This window comes from Cnephaeus nilssonii, assembly GCF_951640355.1.
Source record: "Cnephaeus nilssonii genome assembly, chromosome: 14".
NCBI lineage: Eukaryota > Metazoa > Chordata > Mammalia > Chiroptera > Vespertilionidae > Cnephaeus > Cnephaeus nilssonii.
Genome location: NC_137085.1, coordinates 5,875,498 through 5,902,366, shown reverse-complemented (window position 1 = coordinate 5,902,366; position 26,869 = coordinate 5,875,498). Strand labels below are relative to the sequence as shown.

The 26,869-nt window shown below is 58.4% G+C and overlaps 1 protein-coding gene across 3 annotated transcripts in view; it reads right to left on the bottom strand.

The window, feature by feature from the left end:
• SH2D3C (SH2 domain containing 3C) overlaps window positions 1–26,626 on the bottom strand; it is a 28,103-nt gene extending 1,477 nt beyond the window's left edge. Inside the window, exons 1-11 of one of the 3 annotated variants that reach the window (XM_079790245.1) lie at window positions 26,492–26,626; window positions 24,000–24,474; window positions 14,012–14,051; window positions 8,261–8,389; window positions 6,402–6,856; window positions 5,094–5,218; window positions 3,384–3,919; window positions 2,064–2,179; window positions 1,484–1,655; window positions 596–707; window positions 19–225 (exon numbers count right to left, since the gene is read on the bottom strand). In XM_079790245.1, the coding sequence (XP_079646371.1) occupies window positions 19–225; window positions 596–707; window positions 1,484–1,655; window positions 2,064–2,179; window positions 3,384–3,919; window positions 5,094–5,218; window positions 6,402–6,856; window positions 8,261–8,389; window positions 14,012–14,051; window positions 24,000–24,474; window positions 26,492–26,528 (2,404 nt within the window). In that variant the 5' untranslated portion in view covers window positions 26,529–26,626. Of the gene's footprint in view, window positions 1–18; window positions 226–595; window positions 708–1,483; window positions 1,656–2,063; window positions 2,180–3,383; window positions 3,920–5,093; window positions 5,219–6,401; window positions 6,857–8,260; window positions 8,390–11,005; window positions 11,211–14,011; window positions 14,052–22,231; window positions 22,338–23,999; window positions 24,475–26,491 lie in introns of those variants that run through there. The other 2 variants (XM_079790246.1, XM_079790247.1) reach the window with 2 other exon arrangements.
• Window positions 26,627–26,869: the final 243 nt, after the last annotated feature.

Genomic DNA, 26,869 nt, shown 5'->3' with positions numbered 1-26,869 from the left:
CAGGCCCGAAGGACTCACCCTGCAGCTTGACCTCGGCGTTGGTGTGGTACAGGCCTCCATGGTGTGCCACCATGCGGGCAGCCTCCAGGTGGGCCAGCACCACCTCCACGCCGTGCTCCGTGCTGCCCCAGGGCTCGGGGCCCTCGGCCGGGGTGGTGTCACACTCGAGCAGCGTGATGAGCGGCAGTACATGAGGAAACGTGGTGTTGCTCAGTGGCGGGCCTTCTGCAAGGAGGGAGACAGCAGGCTCTTAAGAGACTCTGGAGGCCCCCACGGCCCACTGCGGCCCCAGAAACGGAGACACAGAATGGGAAAGAGTGGGGCCTGCCTGAGGTCCCAGAAAACCCCCAGGGCTCCTGACTCCTGGACATACCTTTCCTTTCAGATTCTTTCAACTAAATCTATTGCACCCTTGGCCTGGCCCCAAGGGCCAGACCTGGATGGGCTGGCACAGTCGCCAGGTGCAGAGTGCGTGCAAGAACAGCTCGCACAGAGCTCAGCCAGGCTCTCATCATCTTCCACACCGGGAAAGTCTTGCCTGGCCCAGAGAGGGTTGAAACCTGTGCAGGGTCACACAGCAACATGGGGGCGGTACCTTTGCCCTCATTGAGGCTCTTGAGAAACGGCTTGAGCTTCTTCTCGTAGAGGATGGCACCCTCGGTGTGTCGCTGTCGCAGAGTCATCCATGTCTGCTCCAGCCGGGCAATCTGGGGAGAGCAGACTGTGAGCGACCAGCCAGGAAAGTGGCCAGCAAGGGCCACAGGCTCCCTGCTGAGTGGATGCCCAGACGTGCGGTTATGAGGATCACCATTCATGTGTCAGGGGCGGTGCTAAGTCCTCATGAAGCCCCCCCCACAACCCATTTTACAGATGGGGAAACGAAGGCTCAGAGAAGGGAATGACTTGCCCAAGGCCATTCCAAAAATAAGTGGTAGAGCTGGGAGTTGAACCACTGCCTGTAGGACCCCATGGTTACTATTGACGAGGCATAGGAGAGGAAGTGTAGTGTGGATGAGGTTTGGGCTACGAAATTAAGACAGACCTGGTTCTAATCCCAATTTTTTCAGCCTCTGACTATGTGACCTTAGGCAAGTACTGCTCTGCCTCAATTTCTCCATCCGTAAAATGGGGACAATAAAGACATTTACCTCATGAGATTGTTTTGAGGAATCCGTGCTTGTAAAGTACTTAGTGTGGCACTAGCACCCAGCATACAGTAAGTGCTCACTAAACGATAGCCATTTTATATTTATTCCTTAGACTCCCATATGCACCTCATGTATTCTACCGGTGGGAAGACTGAGGCCCAGAGAAAGGAAAGACTTGGTGTTGGAGCAGCTCAGCGCTTAGAGAACCCAGCTCTCCCAGGTGCCCCGTCCCCAATGCTGCTGAGTTCTTCCGGGATCACTACACAGCCATCCCAAAGGAACGCAGCCCAGGGTGACAGTCCACCTGAACCTGCTCTGCCAGGACCCCTCCGTACCTGGGCCATATCCAGGGCGCCCATGACCGCAGCGAAGCTGAACATGTTGCCCATGGTCCCCCGAAGCTCCGCGGCCAGCTGGATGGTCTTGTGCAGAAGCGCTGCCCGCTCCTCAGCAGAGCCGGTGCAGCCCAGGATGTCCACAGCGAGCATGATGGACATGGTGTGGAACCTGTCGCAGAAGCCAGGTCAGGGGGGCGGGGCCAAGGGCCCAGGGGGGCGGGGAGGGTTCCTGCCACTGCCAGGGGTGAGGCCCCGAGTGGGTAGAGAGCAGAGCCCAAACTGCCAGGTGGTAGAGTCCATGAGGTTAGGGGGGCGAGAGAGCTGGTGGGCGGAGCAAAGATTCATGGACTATGATTGGTCAAGAGGATGCAAAGGTGAATCCCTAAAGGACTGGGGCTTTGAGAAGCCAGAATTGCTTGGAGCAGAAGAATGACAAGTTGCACTTGGTCAGTGGGATAGGGGGCGTGGCCAGAACCCCTGGGAGCCTGGCTGAGAGACTGTGATTGGCCAGCTGGCCAAAGCTGACGGACAAGAGTCCCCCTGCGTGAGGGCGGCGTGGGGGGCGTGTTTCCCTTACCTTTCCAGCAGGTCTAGTCGTAGCTGCCGGCCATGGGGGAGGGTGAGCAGCTCCATGCCCCAGCGGACTCCCATTAGGGTCTGCATCTCCTTGGTAACGCCCAGTATCCTAGCAACCTGCAAGGACGCCCAGAGGGCTGATTAATTTCCTGTCTGGGCTGGCCCAAGCCATCTGGGAGTCAGAAAGCTTTATCTAGGAGGGCAGCCTGGCTGGGAGGGCGGATTTGAATTCCAGCTCCACTGCTAACCCTCTGCTGTGGAGCAAATGAGCCTCCTTTTCCTCATCTGCGAAATGAGGGATAAATGGGAAAATGCCCAGAGGTGCCTGACATGTTAAATTCTCGGTTAAGGTTAAGGACCAGGACTGCCTTATTCCAGAAGGCCAACCTGAGTCCCAAGGAGAGAAAGGGTCAGTCCAAGGTCGCACACAGGGCCTAGAACCCAGGGCTGCTCCCTTCACACCTTAGTGCTCTTCATAGAACAGCTCTGCACTCTCTTTTCTTGCTTCCTGAGCTTGGAGACCAGTGCGACCAAGTAATCAGTGCACTCCAAACTTCAGAGGGCGAAAACGAAAACGAGGTGCAGAGATAGTTGGGGTTCCGAGAGGAGCAAAGGTTCATTCAGAGCAAACACTCTGGGCTTGCTTTGACCATTTATGGGCCCAGGTAATGAGTTTTGCTTATTTTGTCCACCAGGGGTTGTGGGGGCGGGAATTGGGTCATTTACATTCCCTGGACCAGCCCGGACTTTAGCCAGACTCAAACAGGGCCCCAGGAAGTCAGACACCACTGGGTTTCAGGACCGCCCAGTTCCAGTGCCAAGCTGACATCTGGAGGAAGCAATATCTTGCTTTTTACTTTTTTAAAGTCTCTATAAATTTATTTTTTAACATTTCTATTGGGGTTTTTTTAAGAGAGAGAGGAAGGGAGAGGAGAGAGAGAGAAGCATCCATGTGAGAGTGAGCCATCCATCAGCTGCCTCCTTCACGCCCCCCATTAGGGACCAAACACGAAACCTGGGCATGTGCCCTGACCAGGAATCAAACCTTCAAACCTGCAACCCCTCGGAGCACAGAATGACACCCAACCAACTGAGCCACACAGGCCAGGTCAACTTTTTATAAAAGGGGAAAATGGAGGCCCAGAGAGGCAAAGTGATCAGCCCAGAGTCACACAGCAAGTAAAGGACAGCCATGAAGCCAGAATCCAGGCCCACTGGCTATATTTGGGGAATTAAGGGCCAGCTCCTCACCACCCTGATCCCAGCCCTAAAGCCAGGGGCCGGGGTGCTGCTCCTGTCCCAGGGTGCGCCGAGCACCTACCAGGCAGTCAACCTTGGTGACATGCTGAGCCAGCGTCCGGGCGTCCACCTCTGCCAGCAGCTCCTTGACCTTGCGCAGGAGGCCCACCTCCAGTGGCCGGTTATCCTTGGGGATCAGTTGTGACTGGAAAGTGGCTGGGTTGAAGGAAGAGGTGGCTTCTATGATGGGGACTGTGAAGGCCCTGCCCCAGTCCCCGTCGGGGGCCCCATTTTCTGACAGTTCCTTTAGCCTCTCCCCGTAGCTCTTGGCCTGCCGGCTGGAGGCCTCAGCTGCTGCCCACTCGCGGCTGCCACAGACAGGAGGCTGGAGCTGGCAGTAATGGCCAGAGTCCGGGTCACTGTAGCTGCTGAGCGATGGCGATGGGGAGGCCTTGCAGAGGGTGTGGGAGGGACTGGCATGAGGGCCCTTGTCCAACTCTCCAGGGGGCTTTGGGGCACTTCCGGGACACAGCTGGGGTTCACTGGAGCGGCGGGTGACCGGGGAGGCGGGCAGCACTGTGGCTGAGGGGGCTGCAGGGGCGGCATGAACGCGGGTCACTGCAGGGAGAGAAAAGGAGAGGAGTTACCATGGCTCCACCCAGTGCGGTTCCCCACCTCCTTCCTGAAGGCCAGCCTCCATCTACCCTACAGGTGACAACCCTTTTTCCAGGCCCGGCAGACGCCAGCAAAAGGAACAGCCCTCAGCGAGGCTTGGCAATCACTGGCCCCCAGGAGTCTGCACACGCCCACCCTGAGCTGCTGCAGCCTTGGGGAAGCACGGGACTCGGGGAAGCTAAGCACTTGCTGGAGTTCAGTGTGCCACATGGAATTATTTCTCGATGGATTAGTAATGATGACTTATTACTAATAAGTAATAAGTTCGTGTGGCGCTATGTTGGAGATACACTGGTCAACAACAGTAAAACCATCATCAAAATGAGAGGTGATGCTAATTGAGCCCTTACTGCCTGCGAGACCCTGCTTGGCACATTGGTCCATTTAACCTTCTCAGTACCATGAGAAGTAAGTACTTTTATGATCCTCGTTCTGCAGATGAGAAAACTGAGGCTCAGAGAGGTGAGCTGACCTGTGCAAGGTCACCCAGCCAGCAAGTGGGAGAGCTGGGTAAAACCTGGCTCCTGGGTCCTTGAGTCCACCATGTTGCTTAGAAATTGTCCAGTTGATAATTTCTGACAAGGGATTTTAACTTTCACACTCAGGCATGTTGATTTGAAGGGGGGTAGTTATGACAAAGTTTCTGGTCCGTGTTTAGGGACTCAAACCATTGCAATGAGCAAGCCGTGGATCCGTTTGTATGTCAACATCGATAGCTCTGCCAGAGCTCTAGTCGGTTTGGCTCAGTGGATAGAACGTCGGCCTGTGGACTGAAGGGTCCCAGGTTTGATTCTGGCCAAGGGCACATGCCTGGTTTGCGGGCTCAATCCCCAGTGGGGGGTGTGCAGGAGGCAGCCGACTGATGATTCTCTCTCATCATTGATGTTTCTATCTCTCTCTCCCTCTCCCTTCCTCTCTGAAATCAATAAATATATATTTTTTAAAATAGCTCTGCTAGCAGGTTCTTAGTGTAAATTTTTCAGGGCCTTGCTCTCAGAAAAGAGGCAGAAGCACACATACTCACACACAGTAACAGAACTCATCAAAAGCATGTGCACACACAAGATCATTGCCACCAGATCCGCCCACTTGCCCCTATGCCCGCCGCTGGCCATACCGGTACTGTAGGCGGGGGAGCTGGGGCTCTCGGAGATGGGGGACATAGGCGAGTGCAGGTCTGGGATCTGGTCCATGCTGAGCGCACAGCTGCGGATGGATTCCCGGGGGTGGGGCAGTGATGTGCTGTGGAGCAGACATCTTCGTGAACAGAGAGCCCAATTCGGGACCTCAGCCAACTTAGGACCCCACCTCTGCTTCCATCCCAGAACTACTGAACGTCAGGGGCAAAGAAGGCTTGGAGATTACCAAGTCCAACCTCCCAGTGAGCAGGTACAAAACAACCCAGAGGGGGAAGGCTTCCGCAGGCCACAGCCTGCACACACGCTCTCTTTTCTGGGGACCTTGCCCCCAACTCGGACAACTGTCGGGGGCTGGGGCTGGTGGGAAGCATGAGAAGCCCAAGGGAGTCAGGCCGCCACGCTGGGCCCTCCTCCCACACTGTGCTAGATGCCTGGGCACACACAGCCTGTGGCTCTTGGCACCATTACAGTCACTGCTTCCAAACCACAGGCCAAGTGGCTGCCGCCGCAGGGTAGCCAGCCATCACTTCCTTGGCCGGCAGCACCCAGCCCAGCCCAGCCCAGCGAGAGGAGACCTCGCCAAGTGCTAGTGGCTCAGAACAGCTGGTCTCTTTGCAAACAGCCAGGGAAGCCACAGGAATTAGGAGCACTGACTGGAGTCGCAGACCTGGGTTTGAATCTCAGTCTTACCACTCACTAGCGAGCTGCTTCCCTTCTCTGGGCCTATTTCCTCATCCCTCAAATGGGGGCATGGACGGGAGCCACCACCCAGGGCGACCGGGAGTTGAAGATACGGGGCAGGGAGAGCACTCAGCAGGCTAGGTGCACAGGAGGCCCCGGGAATGATTCGCTGCTGTGGCTTCTCCTGGGACCCGGCCTGGTCTCATCAGGATTCCACTCCCTGTGTGGTGGTTTGCACACAGCGAAGCCCTCCACTCTGATGCCTGCCTTGGCCTAGCTGGAGGGGCAGGAGGGGTAGGTGGGAAGGGGGGAATAGGAGAGGAGGGGGAGGGGGAGGGGAGATAGGTGGGGAGGGGAGGAGGAGGGGAGGTAGGTGGGGAGGGGAGGGATAGCACCAGGGGCAGGGACCAGGCCCCCCCAGGGGGCTGAGTGAGCCGTGTGCCGCACACCACCGACCCTCCTCCGGTCTCCTGCGCACTGAGGCTCCAGGGCAGTCATCCCCCAGGTCAGTGTGCCCGGCCTCCCCTTTCTCACCAGCGCGCTCATTACTGACAAGCCCACTTGACAAATGGGGAGACTGAGGCAGAAGGAGGGTCCTGGCTTACCTGGTGGGGCAGCCATCGCTGCGGGTGACCTTGTCGGCGGTGAGCCCGTCGGTCATGGTGACGCTGCGCCGCTTCATGTGGCTGCCCTTGGGGCCCGCGGGGCTGGCGGGGCCGGCCGCCTTGCCCCCGCCCTGGCCCAGGCCGTAGCAGGCCTCCAGGTAGCGCAGCGGGAAGGTGCGGTTGACGGGGCAGTAGATGATGGCGCCGCTCTGCTCCGACACGGCCTTGCGGCTGCCCACGTGGTACCGCACGAGGGCGGGCACGTGGTCGAAGCTCTCCTGCTCGAACAGGTACTGGATGTGGGTGTAGCTCTCGCCCGCCTTCACCACCACCTTGTTGATCTTGAAGTGCAAGGCCTGGTTGCGCCAGCGGCACGTGAGCACGTAGTCGCCCAGGCTGGTGAGCGAGTCCCGGATGAGAAAGTCACCGTTGCGCTGCACCAGGGTCTCGGACACCTGCAGGGTGGAGGGTCAGGCGGTCAGGGTCAGGCGGGGCAGGGGCAGGCGGTCAGGGTCAGGCGGGCAGAGTCAGGCGGGCAGGGTCAGGCGGGGCAGGGGCAGGCGGTCAGGGTCAGGCAGACAGGGTCAGATGGTCAGGGTCAGGCAGTCAGGGTCAGGCGGTCAGGGTCAGGCGGGGCAGGGTCAGGCGGGCAGGGTCAGGTGGTCAGGGGCAGGCGGTCAGGGTCAGGCGGGGCAGGGTCAGGCGGGCAGGGGCAGATGGGCAGGGCAGGCGGGCAGGGCAGGGGGGAGAGGGTCAGACCTCGGGTCTTGGGAACACAGTGGACAGAGATATCTGAATCTTGGGAGGGGGTCACAATGACGTGGATGCAGAGGGGGCCACTGGGGACAGGGGCACAGGGGCAGGCCATAAGACCCTGGGATGAAGTCACAGGAACAGGGGGTCTGGGGAACTCAGGTCTCAGACCTCCTCCTCCTCAGGGCTCCTGCTGGGCAGAGTGAACTCCCAATCCTCGTTCCTCCAAAACAGCCCGTGCCCCGGCATATCTCTGGGTACCCTCCCGCTGCTTTCTCTGCCTGGACCCTCCTGCCCACCCTGCCCACCTGGCGAACTCCTATCCATCTCACAATGGCCCCGCCCCTCAGTGCCCCTCCTCAAGGCTCACCCACATTCCCCGCTGGGCTCTTCATTCTTGCACTTCTCCCACTGGGCTCTGACTGCCTCCTGTCGGCGCCTACCCTGGACTACCAGCCCTCCTGTTCCCTCCGCATCCTTGGAGCCCAGCACAGGGCCTGGCAGAGTTGATTCTTGACAAAGATTTACAGTACGAATGAAAGAGGTATCGGGACTATCAGCCCCAGTCTGAGCCTCAGTCTAGAACAGCGGTTGCCAACCTTTCGGACCTCACGGACCACCAGTGGTCTGCAGACCACCGGTTGGCGACTGCTGGCCTAGAAGCTCAACTTTGCCAAAACTGAGTAGCCTAAGGACTAATACTCGCTAACCAAACACGCAGGAGGCTGATGTACAGACCATATAACAAAACATTAAAAAACAAGTAATAACAACAACAAAGGACAATGTTCATTGAGCTCGCTGTATGTCAGACAGACATCATGTTAAGCACTTCACTTGAATTATTTCATCTAATTCTCACAACATTCCTTTGAGGTAAGTACTATTGTTATCCTCCATTTTATAGATAAAGAAACTCAGGCTCAGAGAGGTCAAGTGACTTGTTCAAGGTTGCACAGTCAGTAAATGGCATAGTTAGACCTCATCCCAGTAGTCCCCTGGGATTGAACCCACCACGCACCAAGTCAGAGCCTCTCTGCGCTCTCGCTGGCTAAGCAGCGGGTGGAAGGGTCTAGAAATGAGGCCCCAGCTCAGAGCCCACTCACCTCTCGGGGGATGCGGCCATGGTACCAGGCGTGGCTGCGGAGATCTGTACTGCTGAGTTTGAGTTCTTCCTCTAACTCCTTGTGCAGTTTCTCAGGCGATGAGTCCAGGATGTACTTCTCCTTGGAAAACTGGGCAGAGACAGCAAGAATTGGCAACCAATCCAAAGCCCTGTTTCTCCTTCCCCTCCCAATCCTACACCAGGTGAAGTCCTTTCATCCTGGGACCCCGGGAACACTTAGGCACGGGTGCCAGCAAGGTCCTCACCCAGGAGTCCCTATCCTGGCAGAAGTAAAGAAATCTCAGTTAATTCCACCAAACCGTGCCTACTGTGTTGCATGCCCTGTACTATGTGCCACGGGTAAGTAAGTGAGGCAATAAACAACCCAGGCTGTGTCCTCAAGGAAGCCCCTGGTCTACGAGGAGAGGAAAAGCCACAGGAGCATTTGAGTAGACTGCGGTCAGCACCACAGTACTGGACAGCGGCAAAGAGCGCGCAGGCTTTCCGAAGGAAGATGAAGCCTCGGCGAGGTGGAGGGGTCTAGGAAGCCTTCATGGACGAGATGGCAATAACGAAACACTCGTTACGCACCAAGGACAACCAACTGATCTTGAAGTGGGGGGAGGGAGGAATTCTACGGGTAGATCTGGGAGGTCAGGCAGCAGGTACCCTGGCAAAGGCATGGACCAAAACAGGGCTGGATGGACAAAGAAACATTCTGGGATGGTGAATTACAGTAGAATGGCAAAAGAGGCAGCTGTAAATAGGGGAGCCGAGCCCACCCCCCCACCCCCCCCCCCCCACACACAGACATCTGTGTTGTCCTTTAGGATTCCCAAGGCCCTTTTCTCCTTGCCATCTCAAGCAATTCTTGCCAGATGGGGAAACCGCAGCCCAGGAGGGAAGCCCAAGGTCACTCACTGGAGATCATGCCCAGGACTCCCCCTCCCACCTGCCCGAAGGGGGAGATTTCTGGTTTCGTGGCTACTGTGACTGGGCTGAGAGACCTCAGGGCAATGGGAGGGGAGCCCTGGCTGTCAGGTGCACCCCCACCACAGAGCCCAGCCCAGTCCTCACTGTGCCATGGGAGTTCTCTGGGCCTCGTTTGATGGGTATGCTGATAAAATCTGCCTCACCAAGTTGCAAAGATGAAAGGAGACAATACTCCAGAGCAGCGGTGGCCAACCTTTCGGACCTCACGGGCCACCAGTGGTCCGCAGACCACCGGTTGGTGACCGCTGCTCAGAGTACTGTGGCTAGTCCACAGATGTGCCCCTCACTGCGAGGACATGTGACATTGCTTCCTCTTCCTTCCCCCAACTCCAGGCTCCCACAGTGACTGCTCCAGGGCTGACAGATCTAGCCCAGAACCGGCCAGATGCAGGTCAGGTGAGGTGGCACGGAAGGGCCTGGCTTTGGCCCAGGTGACCATCTCCCCAGGAGCCCCTACTCCTTATACCACACCACACCCCGAGGAGGGAAGAGGACACAGGCCTTTTGGGGTCCTTCTCCTTGACAAAGAGCAAGCAACTGAGAACTTGCCCCAGGACCACACCTGCAGCAAGAGGAACATGGGCAAAGAAGGGGAGGGGGCTGTGTGCTAAAGACCCTGGCCCCAAGACTCTGCCTGCCACTGTGTGACCTTGAGTCAATTCCTTTCCCTCTCTGGGCCTGAGTAGCCTCATCAGTCAATGGGGTGGAAGACTGGGCTCCACTTTTCCAGCCATAAGCAATAGTCTGGAAGAAACTGGGGGACCTCCCACACACCCGAAGGTGGGGAACCCTAAGGTCCCGTGCCCTCCACCTCACCCTCGACCCGGGGGTCGCCCGCTCCCGGGAGGGGGAGGGCTGGGCGCGAATGCAGCATCCGCGATGCTCAGCGCACTGCTATTGGCTAGAGATGATCTCACCGCCTCCCGGCCTGCGCGCGCCTGATTGGCCGGCGCCGGGATGCTGCGCTCAGCCGCGGCCGTCATTCAGGCGGGCTCCGAGCGTGTGTGAGCCTGGGGAGCGCAGAGGTGATGCGCCTGGCGTTCCCCAGGGACCCGGGAGGCAAAAGCACGGAGACCCCGGGTCAGAGCCTCTTCCCACCAGCCAGCGCCCACAAGGCCTTTCTAGTTCCGCTAGTCTCCTAACCCCGAGCAAAGCCATCCCAGATGATGCTCCGCAGAGAGGCGGGGTCCGGGTCCTCCCCTCCACCCCCTTCCGTTTAACCCTCTCACCGCCACGGCGTCGTCCCGCACTGCCCGGCCAGCTGAGCTGAGAGCCCCGCGCCCCAGCCCACCCAGAGTGCAGGAGGGCGGCGGGCGCTCTGGCCCCCGCGCCGGGCACCGCAGCATCCTCTCAGCTTCCCGCCCCTCACAGCGCCTTCTGACCCCAGCCCAGCGCCCGGTACAATGGGGAGCCAGGCTGCCCCGTTGAGCCCCAGGGACCGGAGTGCGCGCTGGAGGACCAGCAGGACACCGGGACCCCAACTCCTGACACCCCATGCCCCAGCCAGCTCCCTCCTGCGGAGAAGGCAGGACCAGAACGGCAGCCCCCACAGTCCTGAGTCCCGGGAGTGGCTGCTGGACCCTCACCCCTAGGAGCTCCCAGAGGTGACGCTGGGATGACCCGCCCCCTCCCACAGCCCTCAACCCCTGCCCGGCCGGACCCTGCGCGGCGTCACGGGGCTGCCGCTCCCGAGCCGGACAGAGAGGCCGGCGTCCCAGCCCCGAGCGCCTGGCGGGGCCAGCCGCCCCCTCACCTGCACCTGCACGAAGGAGCCTCGGTAGAAGCAGCAAGCAGCGGCCGACAGGGCGCTCCACAGGCTGCAGCGCTCGGTCATGGTGGGGCCGGGCAGCCGGGACCCGGACGGTGCAGGGGGCGGCGGCCGGCGGGGCAGGGGCACGGGACTGACCGGGCTGGGCACCGGCTGAGCGTGCTTCTCAGCGGCGCGATTACCTCATCGCCTTGTCGGGGGAGGAGCAGGGAGGCGGGGCGGGGAGACCCCACCCTCCCGCCGGCCCCGGGAGGGGAGGGGGCCATTGTTCCTCCCTCCGCCCGCCCCTCGCCCCCCCTCCCGCCCCCACGCGCTCCAGCCCCGAGCGCCCAGGCTGCCTGGAGTAGGGGGATGCGCAGCAGAGGACCTGACAAGGGGGCATCACGAGGGGTAGTGGGATGGGGTGGGGACCCCTGGGCCGGCGGGGGCGCTCCTGCCTCCCCCACTCGCTGCACCCCTCACCGACCCAGAGCAGGCAGAGACTTTGAATTAAATCCTATCCAAAGCTGGAAAAATTCCTGTATGCGGTTAACGGAATCCTTTGTGGCCCCAGAAAATCTCCCAGAGCCCAGGACTTCCCGTCTCTTGATTTGGAATCAAGGACTCCGCTGAGAATCACAGGATGGTCGGCGGACAGCAGCCGCTGGGGTGCAGAGAGCCAGTGATGCTCAATGGTTAGGGCACCCACCTGGGTTCAACTAGCTGTGTCCCCGCCTCCAGCCCACCAGTCCCTTCTCTTGGAGCCCAGATGTATTCATGTGCAAAACATACCTGTGCTGACCTCACAGAACCCTTGTGAGCATGGGCCAGGCCTAAAGTAAGTACTCAATAAATGCATGCTATTATTTTCCATCTTAGTGTCAGGATCCGGACTTTTTGTCCTAGAATTATAGGGTCTTCAGTGCAAAGGGAGTCATTACTGGGGTTCACATCCTTTTGACAGGCGGTGTGACCTCGGGCAGGTGACCTCAGGCCCAGCTCTCTGGGCCTCCGCTGTATTTGAGTGTTTTCAGTGAACACACCTGCCGCTCTGCGTGTGGCACTTGGAACCGTGCGGCCTGGGAAGGCTAGAACTCCTGCCTTAGAGGAAGTCTCCACTTCCTGGTCTGGGGATCCGGGGGTCCTGCAAGCTGAGAACCTCAGGGCAGAAACGGGCTTTTGAACACTATTGATTCCACCCTCGTCTGAGGCTTAACGCTAACATTCCTCTGACTTCATCCTCAAGGAGACAGTTTAATCGGTTTCAGCGCACAGCTGTAATTTCTTTTGTAATATTTTAATTAATTTTTAGCACCATAAACTATAAGAAAAACACAAAGCCTATAATCCTCACAGGGATCTCGCCACGTCAGTGATGGGATCTCACTATCTTTCCAGACAGCTGGCCTTGTGGGGTGCTGAAACAGGCCCCCGTGTGCTGCCAGCTGGCTTGGGTGCTGATTCTCCTGGGGCTCCTGTCCCCTGTGGGGTAACGCTCCGGATGAGGAGCCGGGGCGCAGGTCCCAGGAGCAGGGGCTCAACTGGGACCAGCGCCCCAGCTTCTCTCTGACCTTGTCCACACGCTTGCCTCTGCCTGGACCTCTTTGCCGCCCATCTCTGCTGACCTTTCTCTCCTTTCCAGCTTTTCTTTCGGGGAGAGGATGTCAGTGAATGCTCCTGGTCAACTGCAATGGCTTGGATTCAATGTCTCCTCCTCCAGAAAGCCTTCCTTGATCTCCCCCTCCCAGCTCCTGAGCGGAAAGTCATCCCCTACCTCTGGAGCTCCCATGGCTTCTTACATGAGCCTTCTGGTGATGGTGGAGGACAGCAATCCGAGCACGTTCCGTACTGCCTCAGCACTAGTCACTTACACAGAACTGAACAGGCAGCGTCTCAGGTGATGGATGTCCCTGGGGTCAGGAGCCAGGCCAGCCTGCTCTGTTTCAGGTCCAGCTCCTTCTGGACCCATTGAGCCCATAGCAACTCTGGGTTGGAGGTGCCACTGTTACCCCATTTCTCAGAGGTGAACACCGAGTCTCAGAGAACTCGCATACACACCCTGTCATGTGGCAAATAAGTGGCAGATCTGGGACTAAAATTAGGAGCTGCCGGATTACAAAACACAAGCCTGAGCCATTGTGTGGTTCTGCTCTGGTCCCGACACGGACCAGGAGCCCTTTGGACACGGGGCCTGGTGCTCCTCGCCCTCTGCTGTGGCTCTGTCTCCGCAGGAGCCCTGGACGAGGGTGGGTGCTCCTGAGGTGGAAGGTCAAGGGCTTTGTCCCTGGTCTTGGCATGAGGTAAACTTGGACGGCAATCCTAGCCCCCTGTCCCGCCCCCACCCCCACCCCCATAGTAGCTGTGCGGCTATGAGCAAGTCACTGCACTTCTCTGGGTCTCCAGGTTCCCATCTGTAAGTGGCCACAGGAAGGCCTTCACTGCCCAGTGATGAGGGAAGAAGTAAGACCTCATTCATGCAAAGAGCTCAAAACTGTCTCCCTTCCAGGGGCACAGCCAGCACAGGGCTCTGCGCACAGTAGGCACTCAAAATGTTACGTCGGATTATTGTTGTCGTCATCATTTCAAAACTGCATTTTCAACACTCCCAGCACCCAGAACATAGGAAGCTTGTGATAAACGTGTCTGTGATGACGAACAGGCATCCGTCCCTGCTCCCACCTCCCAGCACCAGCACATGCGCAGACACTGGGCGGGACTGGAGTATGGCCTTTGCATAGAGTCACCCTTGGGGTGCTGCCCGGCCAGCAAGGGGTGAGGTCTGCTGGGACAAGCATCGGGATGTCCTGAGTGTGGGGCCAGGACAGAACGATGGCCCACGTGGGAAGAAGATGCTTGTAGGGTACCCAGACCCCACATGTTGCCCCGACCCCGAGACCCCTTCCTCCTGGGGACGGACAGTGAGGTCTGGCTCCTAAAAAGACTCAGAAAATGATTTTGCCCTTCTGGAACAAGCTCTGAGCCCCCCAGTGGCCCCTGCCCAGCCCCTCCTACCTTCACGTAGTCCCCGCCAGCCTCCGGCTCTCCAGCAGCCCTGGAGGGAAAGAAGAGAGGTGAGTGTCCCCAGCCCTTCCTGGCTCCCCAGCTGCCTGCCTGGTGCCAGCACCGGCCCTCAGTTCTCCGGAGGCCTCATCCTGAAGGCCTGGGCACAGCAGCTGAGAGCGCTTGCTGGGATCCTGGGATCCTCCCCTCTCTAGCTGCAGGACCGGGCGCATCCCTGCGCCTCTCTGCGCCTGGGTTCCCTGTGAGTAGGGGCCTCCGCCTCATCGGGTTGTCGTGAGGATTTAAGAAGCTGATGAATGTTTGGTGCTTAACACAGGCCTGTTCCTGGTCACTGTCTTCACCCCGCTGTAGGCCACAGCCGCCCCGCCCCCACCCCCACCCCCATGCTCTCCCTCCACCTGGCCCTGACTGGACCAGTTGGAGGCCCCAGGCCGGGCCTCAGCCTCTTCTCCTCCCGCCCTGTACTGGTCCCTGGTGCGGAGTGAACCCCCCCGCCACCTCACACACACACCCAGAGCTGCCTAGGACCGTGGTTGGCAAACTGTGGCTCGAGAGCCACATGTGGCTCTTTGGCCCCTGGAGTGTGGCTCTTCCACGAAATACCACGGCCTGGGCGAGTCTATTTTGAAGAAGTGGCGTTAGAAGAAGTTTAAGTTTTAAAAATTTGGCTCTCAAAAGAAATTTCAATCGTTGTACTGTTGCTATTTGGCTCTGTTGACTCATGAGTTTGCCGACCACTGGGCTAGGACACTGTGGTGCCACTGCGGGAACAGTTGCTGCGGAATTGATCCCCTCTGTCTCCAGGGTGGCCAGGATGGGGCCTGAAGGGGCCTGAAGGGGCCAGAGGCCAGGGTGTCTGTCGTTCCTGGTGGGAAACAAACATCTCCTGCCTCAGGAGGGCCACCGTGAGTCGCGCCCCCAGGCCCTGGCCTGCAATGGCAGCCCCTCCCTGCTACAGCCTGGACCTGTCCCTGCAACACGGGACTCCTAAACCCAGCTGCCTCCTTGGCATCTCCTCTTGGATGTCTGCTGTCATCTTGAACTTGCCACATCCGCAACAGGACCGCTGGGTCCTCCTGCACCGCGCCCCTGTCCCACACCCACTTCCCATATCAGTTCATGTCAGTTTCATTCTTCTCGTTGCTTTGTTTGGCCAAGAACCTCCGGCCATCTGCCCCTCCTCTCTCACTCACACCCCACACCCATCCATCAGGAAATCCTGCGGTCTCCTTCCAAAATGGATCCTGACCATGTCTCTCCCCATGTCAACTCTGCCCCACCTGAGCCTTCTCACACCCCCTCGGTCAGCTTCCGCTCCACCACCAGCCGGCACTAGGGTGGAAACCTAAGCAGATCAGGAACACACACCACCCCGACCCTCCCATCTCTCAGAACAAAACCTAAACCCTTCTCCATGGCCTGCAGATGGCTGGCCATGACATGTGTCATCCAATCCAGAAAGCTTCTTCCCCTGTGGGAGTAGAGTGCCGTTATTATGCCCGAAAAAATGGGCATAAACTGGGTAATATGCTCCCCAATCTCTAGGGCCCTGTGTGGCCTGGAGGTACCCAACCATCCATCTTGTCAACCCCGCCCCACATGCCTCCTCTCTCATTCTGACCCTCCTCCCACCCCAGCCACATGGGCCTCCACACCAAGCTCATTCTTGCCACAGGGCCTTTGCACTTGCTGTCCCTTCTGCCCTGCTTTATGTTTCTCCCACATCAATCCCTACCCGAAATGACCACCTGACATTTATTTGTTGACTGTTAATGACCTGACACCTCCACTTTGTCTTATTCATTGTTGAGACCCCAGCCCCCAGCCCAGTGCCTGGCACCTAGTAGGAGCTCAAGGAGTATTTATTGCTTAAAGGAATGCATGAGTACTAAACACTCGAGCAATGTTAACCACTATCATTATGAATCCCATCAGGCGGGGCCCTGCTTCTCTAGCTCACACAGGCCTCAGCCTCTATTTCCAGCTGCGGAATAGGGGAGAAGTTTGAACATTTGGGGAATTGCTTCCTCCCATACAGAAGTGCAATATTTAAATTTAAATGTAGTAATTTTAATAAAATAGATTTAAAACATTAAAAAAAAAATCTGAGCTTAAAAAAATAATTGTGGTTAAGGTATGTGTTCCCAGGGCAGAATTCCTGAGGCCGGGGGCTGGGGGGGGGGGTCCTCACTGAGCAGCAGTCCGACAGCCCTCCTTATTGCAACATTCTGTAGTCTCTGTTGCTCACCTTCCCTCCTGTAAAGTCCTACCTTTAACTATAGTCCCTCAGGCTGCAGCCCGGCCACAGCAGGCTTCTCGGGTCCTCTCTGTCCAATGACGGGGGACCCCTGCCCTGCTTACATCCACTGCTCTTCCCGGGTGAGGCATCCCATTCCCGTGTTTCCGGCCATTCAAGCCCGGAAATCCTTCGACTGGTGGGAACAGATTGGCCAGGACACTGGGATCACCCCAGCACTTCCTCCGGCTTCCTGTCTACTTCCCCTCGGGCTGTGGGCAGGAGGAGAGCCTTGGGGAGGGAAGGCTGAAGGAGGGATCAGGTGGGATGGGGTGCCCAGGGCAATGGGGGTGCTCAGGGCCGAGGCCCGGGCAGCTAAGGGCCTGGGCAGCAGTCAGCCCCATCGCCTGCCCCCGCCGCTCTACAACACTCCAGGATTTCCAAGACAGAAGGCGGCCATGTCTGCTGCCACCCACGGCCGCCACTTGTTCAGACGGTGGCCACCACCTCCTCGCAGCCTCCGCCTGTGCCCGCGGCTCGTTCTCACCCAGCAGCCCCAGCAGTCCCGTTAAAATAACAGTCAGATCATGGCTTTTCTCTGCTCCAGCCCCAGGAGGGGCCCCGGTTTCACTGAGAGGAAGAGCCAGAGTTCTCATGGCAGCGTTCACAGCCTCCCCGCCTCTCCCACCCCTGTGACCACCCTGCTCGGCCACGCTGGGCTTCCTGCTGGATGTCACCGCCCCCCCCCACCCCCCACCCCCCCCGCAGGCCTTTGCACTTGCTGTTCCCTCTGCTGGAATATTTCCCCAGATATCCACTGCGCTCCCTGCCCACCTGCAGGTCTTTACTAAAATGCCCCTTCTCGGCCAGGCCTCCCTGGCCACCCACCTAAAAATGTGTCCTTCTGCAGGCTCCCACCGCCCTGCCTGCTCACTTCCTCCCGGAGCATCTGACTGGCCGTGGGCCTGACTCAAGCGCCGACTGTGTCTTCTCACTATACCCTCCGCTCCCCACGGGCAGGGATGGAGACCTGCCCACAGCAGCGCCAGGCACCCCGTAAAGACGTTCATGAGCGAATGAAGGTCACAGCAGCCCCTGCACCCCAAGGAAAAGCCGAGTCCTCACGGTGGCTCCGCGCCCTAGGAGGGCCCTCTGCCGGCCCCCCTTCTCTCTCCTCTAACTCTCCCTTCCTCTCAGGCCACCTCACATCCTCCCAAGCGTGCATCTCCCTCCAGCCTCAGGGCCTTTGTACAAGCTCTTTCCTCTGCCAGCGTCTCCTCTTTGCCTCAGGGCCAGGGGAATTCCTGCGTAGACTTCAGATCTCAGTTTGCTTGGAGATTTCTAGAACATTCGCCCTCGTGTTGTAACGAGCAAACCAGGAATCAAAGCTTTCATTTCTAAACACTCAGCTCCATTAATTAATTAGCTTATTCCGCATTTTACGGATTTGAAAGGCACATCCCCTCTAATATTAGTGGTGAAATCAATTAATAAATAATAGTGACAACTGAGCTAAATCAGTCCCATTAATCAGCTGCATTAATTATTTAAATAACCAACCCCTTTAATTGCCCGTATTAACTGATTTGTTGTGATAACTGATACCACTCAGTGCATATATTAACTTAGTTAATTGGATTAATGAGCAGTAATTAAAGCCTATTACCTTTTATTCCCCTGATGCAGGTTTAAGTCTGAGCGTCACCTTCAGGACCTCCATCCTGGCCCAGAGGAAAGGGCACGCCGCCCTGGGCTCCCCCTCCCACCTACCCCCTCCCCCCGCCCCCCGGCTCCCCAAGAAGAGGCAGTGGAGGGGCCGCCATCCTGTCCCCCCGGGCCCTCCCTCCCCACAGGCAGCTTTGCCCTCTGCCCGCTGCCCTGCCTGTCCCCCAGTTTGTCCCCCTGGGCCTCGAGGCCTGCTCAGACGGCCCTGAGTGGAGACCTCCCCGCCGCTGCCTCCTGCTTCTTGGCTTCCCTTTGCCTTTCCCCCTCTGAGGGCAACGTCCTCCTCCGTGAACGTGACTCATTCTACCTGTCTTCCCAGAGGGCCACAAGGATCCGGTGAGAGGGAAGGGTGCGAGGTTCCTGAGCCCCAGCCCCCCTCCCCAGAGCTCTCCCATCCTGCCCTGGGGCAGGAAGAGTCTTCCCTGCCTTCACCTTGACCTTCACGCAGCCCTGGCCGAGAAGCAACACTGCTCTGTGCTCCTCACGCTTTAAAGGCCCCGGGCAGAGAGGGGTCTGGGGCAGAAAGCCCCGGCTCTCCGGGGACACCCTGCCATGGGGCCTTTGGCATCTCCTGCCAGGAAGGCTCTTGGCATTAGCGCCTGCCCTGCCCCACCTCCTCTAAGATGGGCCACCACTGTCCCGGAGACAAGCTGCTCCTCTCCACCATTCTGCACCTCAGGCTTCTTGGCAGGGGTGAGCTCCCCGCGGGCGCTCAGAGAGGGTGGTAGCCTTGTAAGAAGAGGGCAGAGCCAAGGACTCTGAGTTCGGAGGCTGCTGAGTCTCAGAAGCTGCAGGAGCAGCGCAAAGGAGGGCACCCGCTGGATACTGACCGAAGCCCGGGATCCGGAAGCCCCGTGTTCTAGGGGAGGAGAGGGAGCTTGGGACTTGACCCAGGATGCACCGCTGCGCAGACTAGGTCGGGGTCGCTCTGCTTTGTCCCCTGCATGAGGTGGTCTCCCCAGAAAGCAGAGGCTGCTCCTGGTGGAGAGGGGAGAAGCTGGGGAGGGGATGGCAATTAAAACATTTCATCCAAACCGGAGCCCAGACCCGATGTCAGAAAGAGGAAAGGGCATGTGGGTGCAGAGAGAAGACCCTCGGGCTCTGGGGAGGGCCCTCGGCTGGGAGGGAGGAAGCTGTGTGACCCTGGGCAAAACCCCCTCATGGGGCCTCAGTTTCCTCTTCTGTAGCATGGGCATGGTGGTATGAACAGCTCCCGTGTATTGGTACTTTCTTGGGTCAAGCCCAGGGCAAATGTTCCAGCTGCCACACTCATCCAATCCCCACAGCAGCCCAGGAAGCAGCTGCTGTTAATTTCCCCCGGTTATAGATGGGGAAACTGAGGCTCAGAGAGGGGAGTTGAGTTCAAGGATGTGCAGTCAGTGGGACTCTGAGCTGCTGATACATCCCACCCCTGTCCTCCCAGCCCTCACCCCCGACATAGGTGGCGCATTCTGCAAGCAGGGTCCCCCGAGGGTTTAGGGGGATGTGTCTCAGTTGGGGGCAGGGACAGTCCATCTTTCCTGAACCAGCACCGTTCCCACAGCCGGAGGCGTCCGGGGGTCTCGAGGACTGTGAGAAAGTCTCCACAGGAAATGAGAGCCAGGAGCAGCTGGGCCCCTTCGGAAGACAAGGACCAGCCGCCCCGAGCCTGAGGAGGCTGAGCGGGCTGGGCCCCCACACCCCCTCCCCCAGTGGGTAATCACTACCACATGCCCAGCAGCTGACGTCACTCTGCAGGGCCGAGAGGGTCGTGGGACTCTGGGGAGCACTGGGAATTCTTGGACCAGAATCAACATTCCAGGAGGAAAGGGGGGAGCTGGCCTGTTCTCAGTGCCTGGCATGAGGGCTGGGGTACAGACAACACAGGGTGCCCCGGCTCCCCCATGGGGTACCACCTCCTCCAAGTCTCAGTTTCCTTCTGAACAGCCCTAGGAATGGGGGTGGAGGGGTCGGGTCTCTGGGTGGGAGAGAAGGACACTTGGGTGGGACCTTTACAATGAGTAGAACTGCATTCAGATCCCCCTCAAAGGAGAGGCCCTGGTCACACCAAGTCACAGGGGGGCCCTCCCGCGCTCCAGGCCAGCAATGGCCGCACAGTCACAGCAGGGCCTGCCGGGCCTGGCAGGCCTTAGGTTCCCTGAACCCATTTCCTCTCCAGCCTGTCTCCTACCACTCCTCCCCCCCCCCCCCCCCTTGTTCTCAAGTATGCCAAGGACGGCCCCACCTGGGGACCTTTGTCCATGCTGTTCCCTCGGCCTGGTACACTCTCCCCCAGATAGCAAGAGGGACCGTTACCTCATCTTCTTTGTTTAAGCGTCATTTTCTCAGAGATGCTTTTCCTGGCTAACCTCCCTAAACTGCCACCACTAGCCGCTCCCCGCAAGACCAATTCCCTTCCTTGATTTAAACCTTTCTTCCTAACGCTTTTCTCCTCTGACGGTATACCTCGTTTTCCCGTTCATCATCTGTCTTCCCCACCCTGGAATGGGGGCTCCGGGAGACCGGGGTTTTTGTCTGCTGTGCTCACTGCTGTCTCCCCAGGACCTGGAACAGTGTCCAGGCCATAGTGACATCTCAGCAAATATTAAAACTCCTAAAATTCCAACCCAACTCACTGTGTGATCTCATGCAAGCTGTTACCTTTACAAAACCTCAATGTCTTCGTCTGTGGACTGGGCTCCTAAGATCTCTCTCCCGGGGGGTTATGGGAAGTCGTTTGAAATAATGGTAGAAACAGGGTTGGAGCTTTTTACTTGCAGGCGGTGAGACGTGGCCTCGTGGTTAAGAGCTTGGGCTTGGGATCAAATCTAGGCTCTGACACTTAATCTCTGCAGTCCCAGGAAAACCCCTTCCCCTCTCTGAACCTCAGTCTCCTCACTGATGAAATGTGGCAAATAGAAGCTTCCCCCACCACCACCACCACACACACACACACGGCCTATGTGGTAGACAGTGCCCATTGGGCGCTCCGGACAGGGCCTGGCCAGTTATGAGCCAGATCTCGATCCCCTCTGCTGGTGCCCTGGCCTGCTGATTCCGGTGTGGGTGTGGGTTGTTGGGACCCTCTCTTCCCTCCCTGGGCCTTGGCTTCCTCCGCTGTAACATGGACTGAGAGGGAAGGGTGTCAGGGGTCTCTGGTCGGGCTATTTCCCTGCAGAGGGTGCTGGGGTGGGGCAGGCTGGGCTGACACTCTCCTAAAGGCGCTTCATACCCTGAGTTGTTGGCCCCTCCCTCCTTCCTCCTCATCCCATGATCTCAACAGGGAACTGGGCACCAGGAAACCCCTGCAGCCTCACCTCTTCCCCTTCCTTCCTTCCTTCTGCTCCAGGTGCGCCCTGCCTCCCCAGGGGTGGGGGAGGGACAACCAATTTAGGCTGCTCTCAGGACAACCACTGGAAACACCCCCTTGGGACCCCCTATGGGAACGAGACCCCCAGTCTTGCTCAGCGACAGTTCTCAAATGCCTTCCTCCGCAAGCTGGGTGGATCCTCAGAAACCATCCCAGGCCCATCTGGGCTTCTGGGGAGACTGAGGCCCAGAGCAGGGCAGGGCAAGCCTGAGGTCACATGGGCAAAGCAGCGCTCCTGACTCCGGCTGGCATACAGGCCTGGGCTTCAGGGGCTCCTGAAAATGTTCAGCAATTCCTGGCCTCCTCCTTGGCTGAAAGGCAGCGTGGGACACTGGGTCCCAGGACACAGGAGGGCTCAATCTGACCTGCAAACCCACCCCCTCGGCCCCCTGGACACTCCAGATGACTAGAGGATGGGGGGGGGGGAGTCTATTTCTCTGACAGCTTTAGGCCATGCTTGATGCCAGAGGCACTGCCAGGACCACCAGGCTCCTGCCACAGGGGAGGAAGGCTGGGTCCCAGACTTGGCATTCCCAAGGTTTCTCGAGAGCATCCTTCTCAGAGGCCCCGGCCCTGCTGGAGAGGAATGGGTTGCCCAACCCTTAAGGGCACAGGCAGGAAGGTGGAGTTAAACCCTGGCTCTGACTTTGCTACTGTGTCACACTGGGCTCAGTAAACCTCTCTTCCCTCATCTGTAAAATGGGAATGATATAGTGTCTCTCTCCCGGGGCTGTTCTGAGGAATAAATGCCCAACTTGTTTCGAGACAGAACGGGACAGAGTTGCACCGAAAGTCCCTGATGCTAAACCAGCACCGGTTTGTCAGCTGCGCCAGGGGCACGGATGTCCCCTCAGACCACTACGTCCCCGCCAGCCCTCCCCGCGCCCCGCTGGCCACTCACCCTCTGGGTCCTAGTGTGGGGCACCTTCGGCCCACGGCAGTCATGGTTCCCCGTTTGCAGCCTGAGGACCTCCTCAGCCCAAGGGCTCCCTCCTTTCTCAGGCCACCGAGCTCCGGAGCCAGAGCAAGACTTCGGGGGCGGGGCCTGAGGCTTAAACCACGCCCCGACACGCCCCCCGCCCTCTGCCGGCGCCGCTCCACCGGCTGGGAAGGACACGCCCCTCCGCCTCCGGCCTCGCTCCGCCCTCTCCCCCCACTGTCAGCGTCCGGGGCTGGGAAAGCCACGCCCCCCGGCACACCCCCCCCTCCCCGCCCGGCCCCTCCCCTCTCCAACCCCCACGTCCCCACTGTCCGGGTGCCGTGTGGAAAGACCACGCTCCTCCACCCGCCAGTCCCGCTCCCCCAAACGTCCCATGTGCATCTCAGACTTTGGTTTGCCTCAGAACGCCCCTCCCCTACATGCAATCCTTGCTGCTCCACGCCCGAATGAGGCTGAATTTAGGAGGGAACGGCAGCGCGTCCCGGATGGTGGGGCAGCCAGGGATGGCGGAAAGCATTCATGTTATCAATCATAGATGTAAGCATTCCCATTTATGGTTTGTGGTGTGCCAGGCACTGTGCTAAGATTTTATAAGTATATTATTCTTGAATTATCACCACAACGGTACAAGGTCGGTGCTATCGTTATGCCCATTTATCAGATGAGAAAACTGAGGTTCAGAAAAGGGAACAGACGTGTCCAACAGCACGCAGTCAGTTGGAGGCAGAGTCTGGACTGGATTCACCCTGCAGATTTACAGAGCCCTGCTCCCCCCATTGAAGGGGGTGGGTCTATGTTCTGATATCTTAGCACACAGAAGCTGTGCTTTTTTGTCTCAGGGCAAAGCCACTCCAGAAAGGTCCCAGCACCAGCCCTAGAGTTACTTTTGCTCAGCTATTTGTTTTTTCCTTTATCTCAATAGGCACATCTGATCCGTGTGATTACACAAAGGCCCTTCCGGTTGAAGAGGTTCCTTTGGTTGGGGTGGAGGGGGGTCTCCCAAGGGCATGAAGTACATGGCTGTGGGGTTTAGGAGGTGGCGGGTACAACGGGCTGGATGAGTGTGCAGCCCCTGCAAGCAAGCCATTTCCTGTCCAAATCCCAGCTCTGCAGCCTTGGCTGAGGCTCAGTCTCCCCACCTGTGAAATGGGGCTGATCCTAGATTCTTTTACGGTTTTCAGCGAGTAACATCTATTTTGACAGCCAGTAAAATGGGTGCTTACTAAATGGGAGCTACGGCCATATCCCCACTCTTTGTCTTTTTCCATGAACTCAATTCACCCTATAACCGAGCTAAATGACAAGCAGTTCTCTAGAGCAGGTGAAGCAGTGTTGCCCAGCAGAAGGAAGGGTGCTGATTTCCGTGTGAGGGCCCCCCTGCTGGAGGTTGCCTGGGGCTTTGGAGTCAGGTGGGTCTTCGTTCAAATCCTGACTCTGTCCTTTGTTAGATGTGCAACCTGAGGGGAGCAGATCCTCCCTCTCTGAATCCGTTTCCTCAAGTGGACAGAACCTATCTCCTCCCCAGTTTTGTTTTGTTTTTTCCTTGAAAAGTAATTGCAAGTGGAGGGCTCAGCATAGTGCCTGGTTTGCAGTAGGCGCTTGGTTAAGGCGTGTTTACTTAGATGTGTGTGTGTGTGTGTGTGGGGTTCCTCTCCAGGCTCTAATAGCAGGAGACTGGAGACCCCAACTCTGCAGGTCCTGCCCTCACCTTCCCCTGGTGGGCACCTACCTTTCTGGGGGCGCATTCCTGGGGTCTGTCTCCTCTTCTGTGTCCGCCCTGGGGTCCTCGGGCTCTCTCGTGGGGCTCGCCTCCACTGCTGAAGGGTTGGGCTTCCCCTCTGTGTCCTCCAGGGGGGCTTCGGTCTCCTCCACCTTCTCTTTGGCTGCCTCCATGCCTGGGGGGTCAGGCAGGCCTCGGGACACCAAGTGGGGCTCAGGACCCGCCTCCTGGGTCTCCAGGGCAGCCTGCCGGTTCTGGGACTTCTTGATGCTGGGCCGAGGCATGGTGCCCATGTGGCTGTACATGTCGCTGGAACGGGCATAGGCCGGGGGACTCTTGGGGACGGTCACCATGTCGTCCTGCGTGGCCTCGAAGATTTCCGGCTTTAGATTCGGTCGGATGGTGACGAGAGCCGAGGACCGCCTCAGAGTGAAGGACCGGGGGAGATTGGAGAGACTCCCAAAGCCCTTGAACTTGAAGAACTCTGGCAGGGGGAAGAGAAGGGAAAGGAGTTAGTGGCAATGCCAGCAGCAATAATGATAGATACTAGGTACGTGCTGTCTGACTCATTGAGGGTTCAAGGAGGGCACGCCTCAATGCCACCTCCTCTAACTATTATGGTATAACTTGGCAGCTTTGGAGCCAATTCACCAAATCCCTGCTCTTCCACATCCTAGCTGTGCAGCCTCGTCAAGTCATTTGACCCCTCTGAGCTCCATTCTCCACATGAGTAAAATGGGGATTATAACACCCACCTCCTACGGTCAGCGGGAGGATTGAAGGAAAGCATGTAAATGACATGCTTACCATGGTGCCTGGCACACAAATAGCCTCAAGAAGTAATGAAGGGGGAAAAAAAAAGAAGTAATGGAGGTGCTGGTCATGATGGTGATGCTGCTGCTGCTGCTCACGATAATGCCTCTGCACTTGTCAAACCTGCAGCACGCGTTCCCTCACTGAGTTCTCAGCACAACGCCACGGCACAGCTGAATCCCCCGTTTTCCAGGTGAGGAAACTGAGGTTCAGAAACGTGAAATGAACGCCCCCTCCCCCCGGGTTACGCAGCCTGCAGGTGAAGTTGCATGTGTGTGGGCGTGTGTACGTGTGTGTTGGGGCTTGGAGGGGGTGGGTGTTTGAGCACCTGGGGCGAGGGAGGAACGAGAAAGGGATTGTCAAGAGCCTGAGGGTCCCAGTGCCTGTGGTTCTCTCCTTCCTGTCAGCTGAGCCCTGGGTCTAACTCAGGCGCAGTGCTCAGTGCTCGGGTGATACCATCTCCTCGTTTCTGCAGGGGGGCGTGTGGATTCCTCCTTCCGGTCCCCAGCGGTGGGGCTGCCCCTCTCGCAGCCACCACCCTCTGACCTCCAGATAAACACAAAGGGAAAAACTCTAGCATTTCCCACTTCCTCCGCATCCTCTGCCTCCTCAGGTCCTCACAAGCACGCTGGCATATAGGTAAGATGCCTCTATTTGACGAGGGAGGAAACGGAGGCCCAGAGAGGGCAAGGGACCTGCCCAGGGTCACACAGCAAGGCTGAGCCTGGACCACGGTCAGTGCGTTGGGGCTTTCTTCCAGCCCTGCCCACCCCTCACTTGGTCTTAGCCTCTGCCTCCTGACAGACTTCAGAAAACACCAAGCTCCGCTCTCAGAGAGCTCTGCCCTGGGGCAGGAATTGTGCCAACAGCCAGAGGGGGGCCTCCCTTCTCAGCCCCACTTACTTGTCTCCTGGGCACCAGGGATCTGGAGGGAACAGCAGTGGGGCAAGGAGGGAAACTGAGGCCCAGTCCAGGGACATGAGATTGAGCACCGGTCTACAGCCCCACACGATCTCAGGCAACTCTCTGGGTCTCAGTCTCTTCATTGTGGAATGCAGCCATAAGCCTTGCCCTGGCCACACACACACACACACACACACACACACACACACACACACACACTGTGCTGTCAGATCAAAGAAACCAGGGCCCAGGGCAGGCAGAAGTCAGCTGGGACCAGGAAGGGACTGACTTGGGGAAGCGGCCATGGGTGGGTGTGGCCCTTCCTTGAGTTGCTCTGGGTCCCAGTGTCACTGCTGGTGGGGACATGGGACAGCATCCCATGGTGCACACACACACACACACACACACACACACACACACACCCCTGCCCTAGCCCAGTGACTCCCCAGCTGAGACCCCATGAGGACCAGGCGTAGAGATGGAGTGTGCAGCCGTCTTCCCGGGCTCCCGGGACCCGCAGATGAGTGGAGAGACTGGGTCGGGGTAGGGAGAGACAGACACGCAGCAGCACAGAGATGGAGAGCCAAACCGGCCAGAGAGAGAGAGAGAGACACTGGCCCAGAGTGATGGAGAGATGGTGACATGGGAACCCAGAAGCAGAGACCTCCGGAGAGAGGCAGACATGGACCGAAAGAGAAACAGGAAGGAGACCGAGCCGTAGAGAGCAGATGCAGGGAGAAGCTGAGATGCGAGGCAGGCGGAGGGACGCAGCGCCGGGCACTCACTGAACTTTCTGCTGGCCTTCTTGGGCCTCTCCGTCATCGTGTCGGTTCGGGCAGTGCTGCCGGCCTGCGGGCAAGAGGCTGCTCGAGCCTCTGGACATCGACGTTGCCTCCTCACCTCCCCTTCCCCTTTCTCACCCTCTCACCCGCTTCCTCTGTGTATTTTTAAACCAGTGAAACTCCCACAGCCCTACCCTCCCTATCCTCTCCGCAGGGGGCGGGGGCTGGGGCCTCCCTGAGTCCAGGCCCCTGTGGGCCTCCTCCTTGTCCTCAGCAGCAAGCCGGGGGGGGGGGGGGAGGGGGGGGAGCAGACCACAAGCCCGTGGGACTGGAAGGTCTGGGGAACAAACCACTGGCTCTGGGAACAGAGCCCACTGGGCT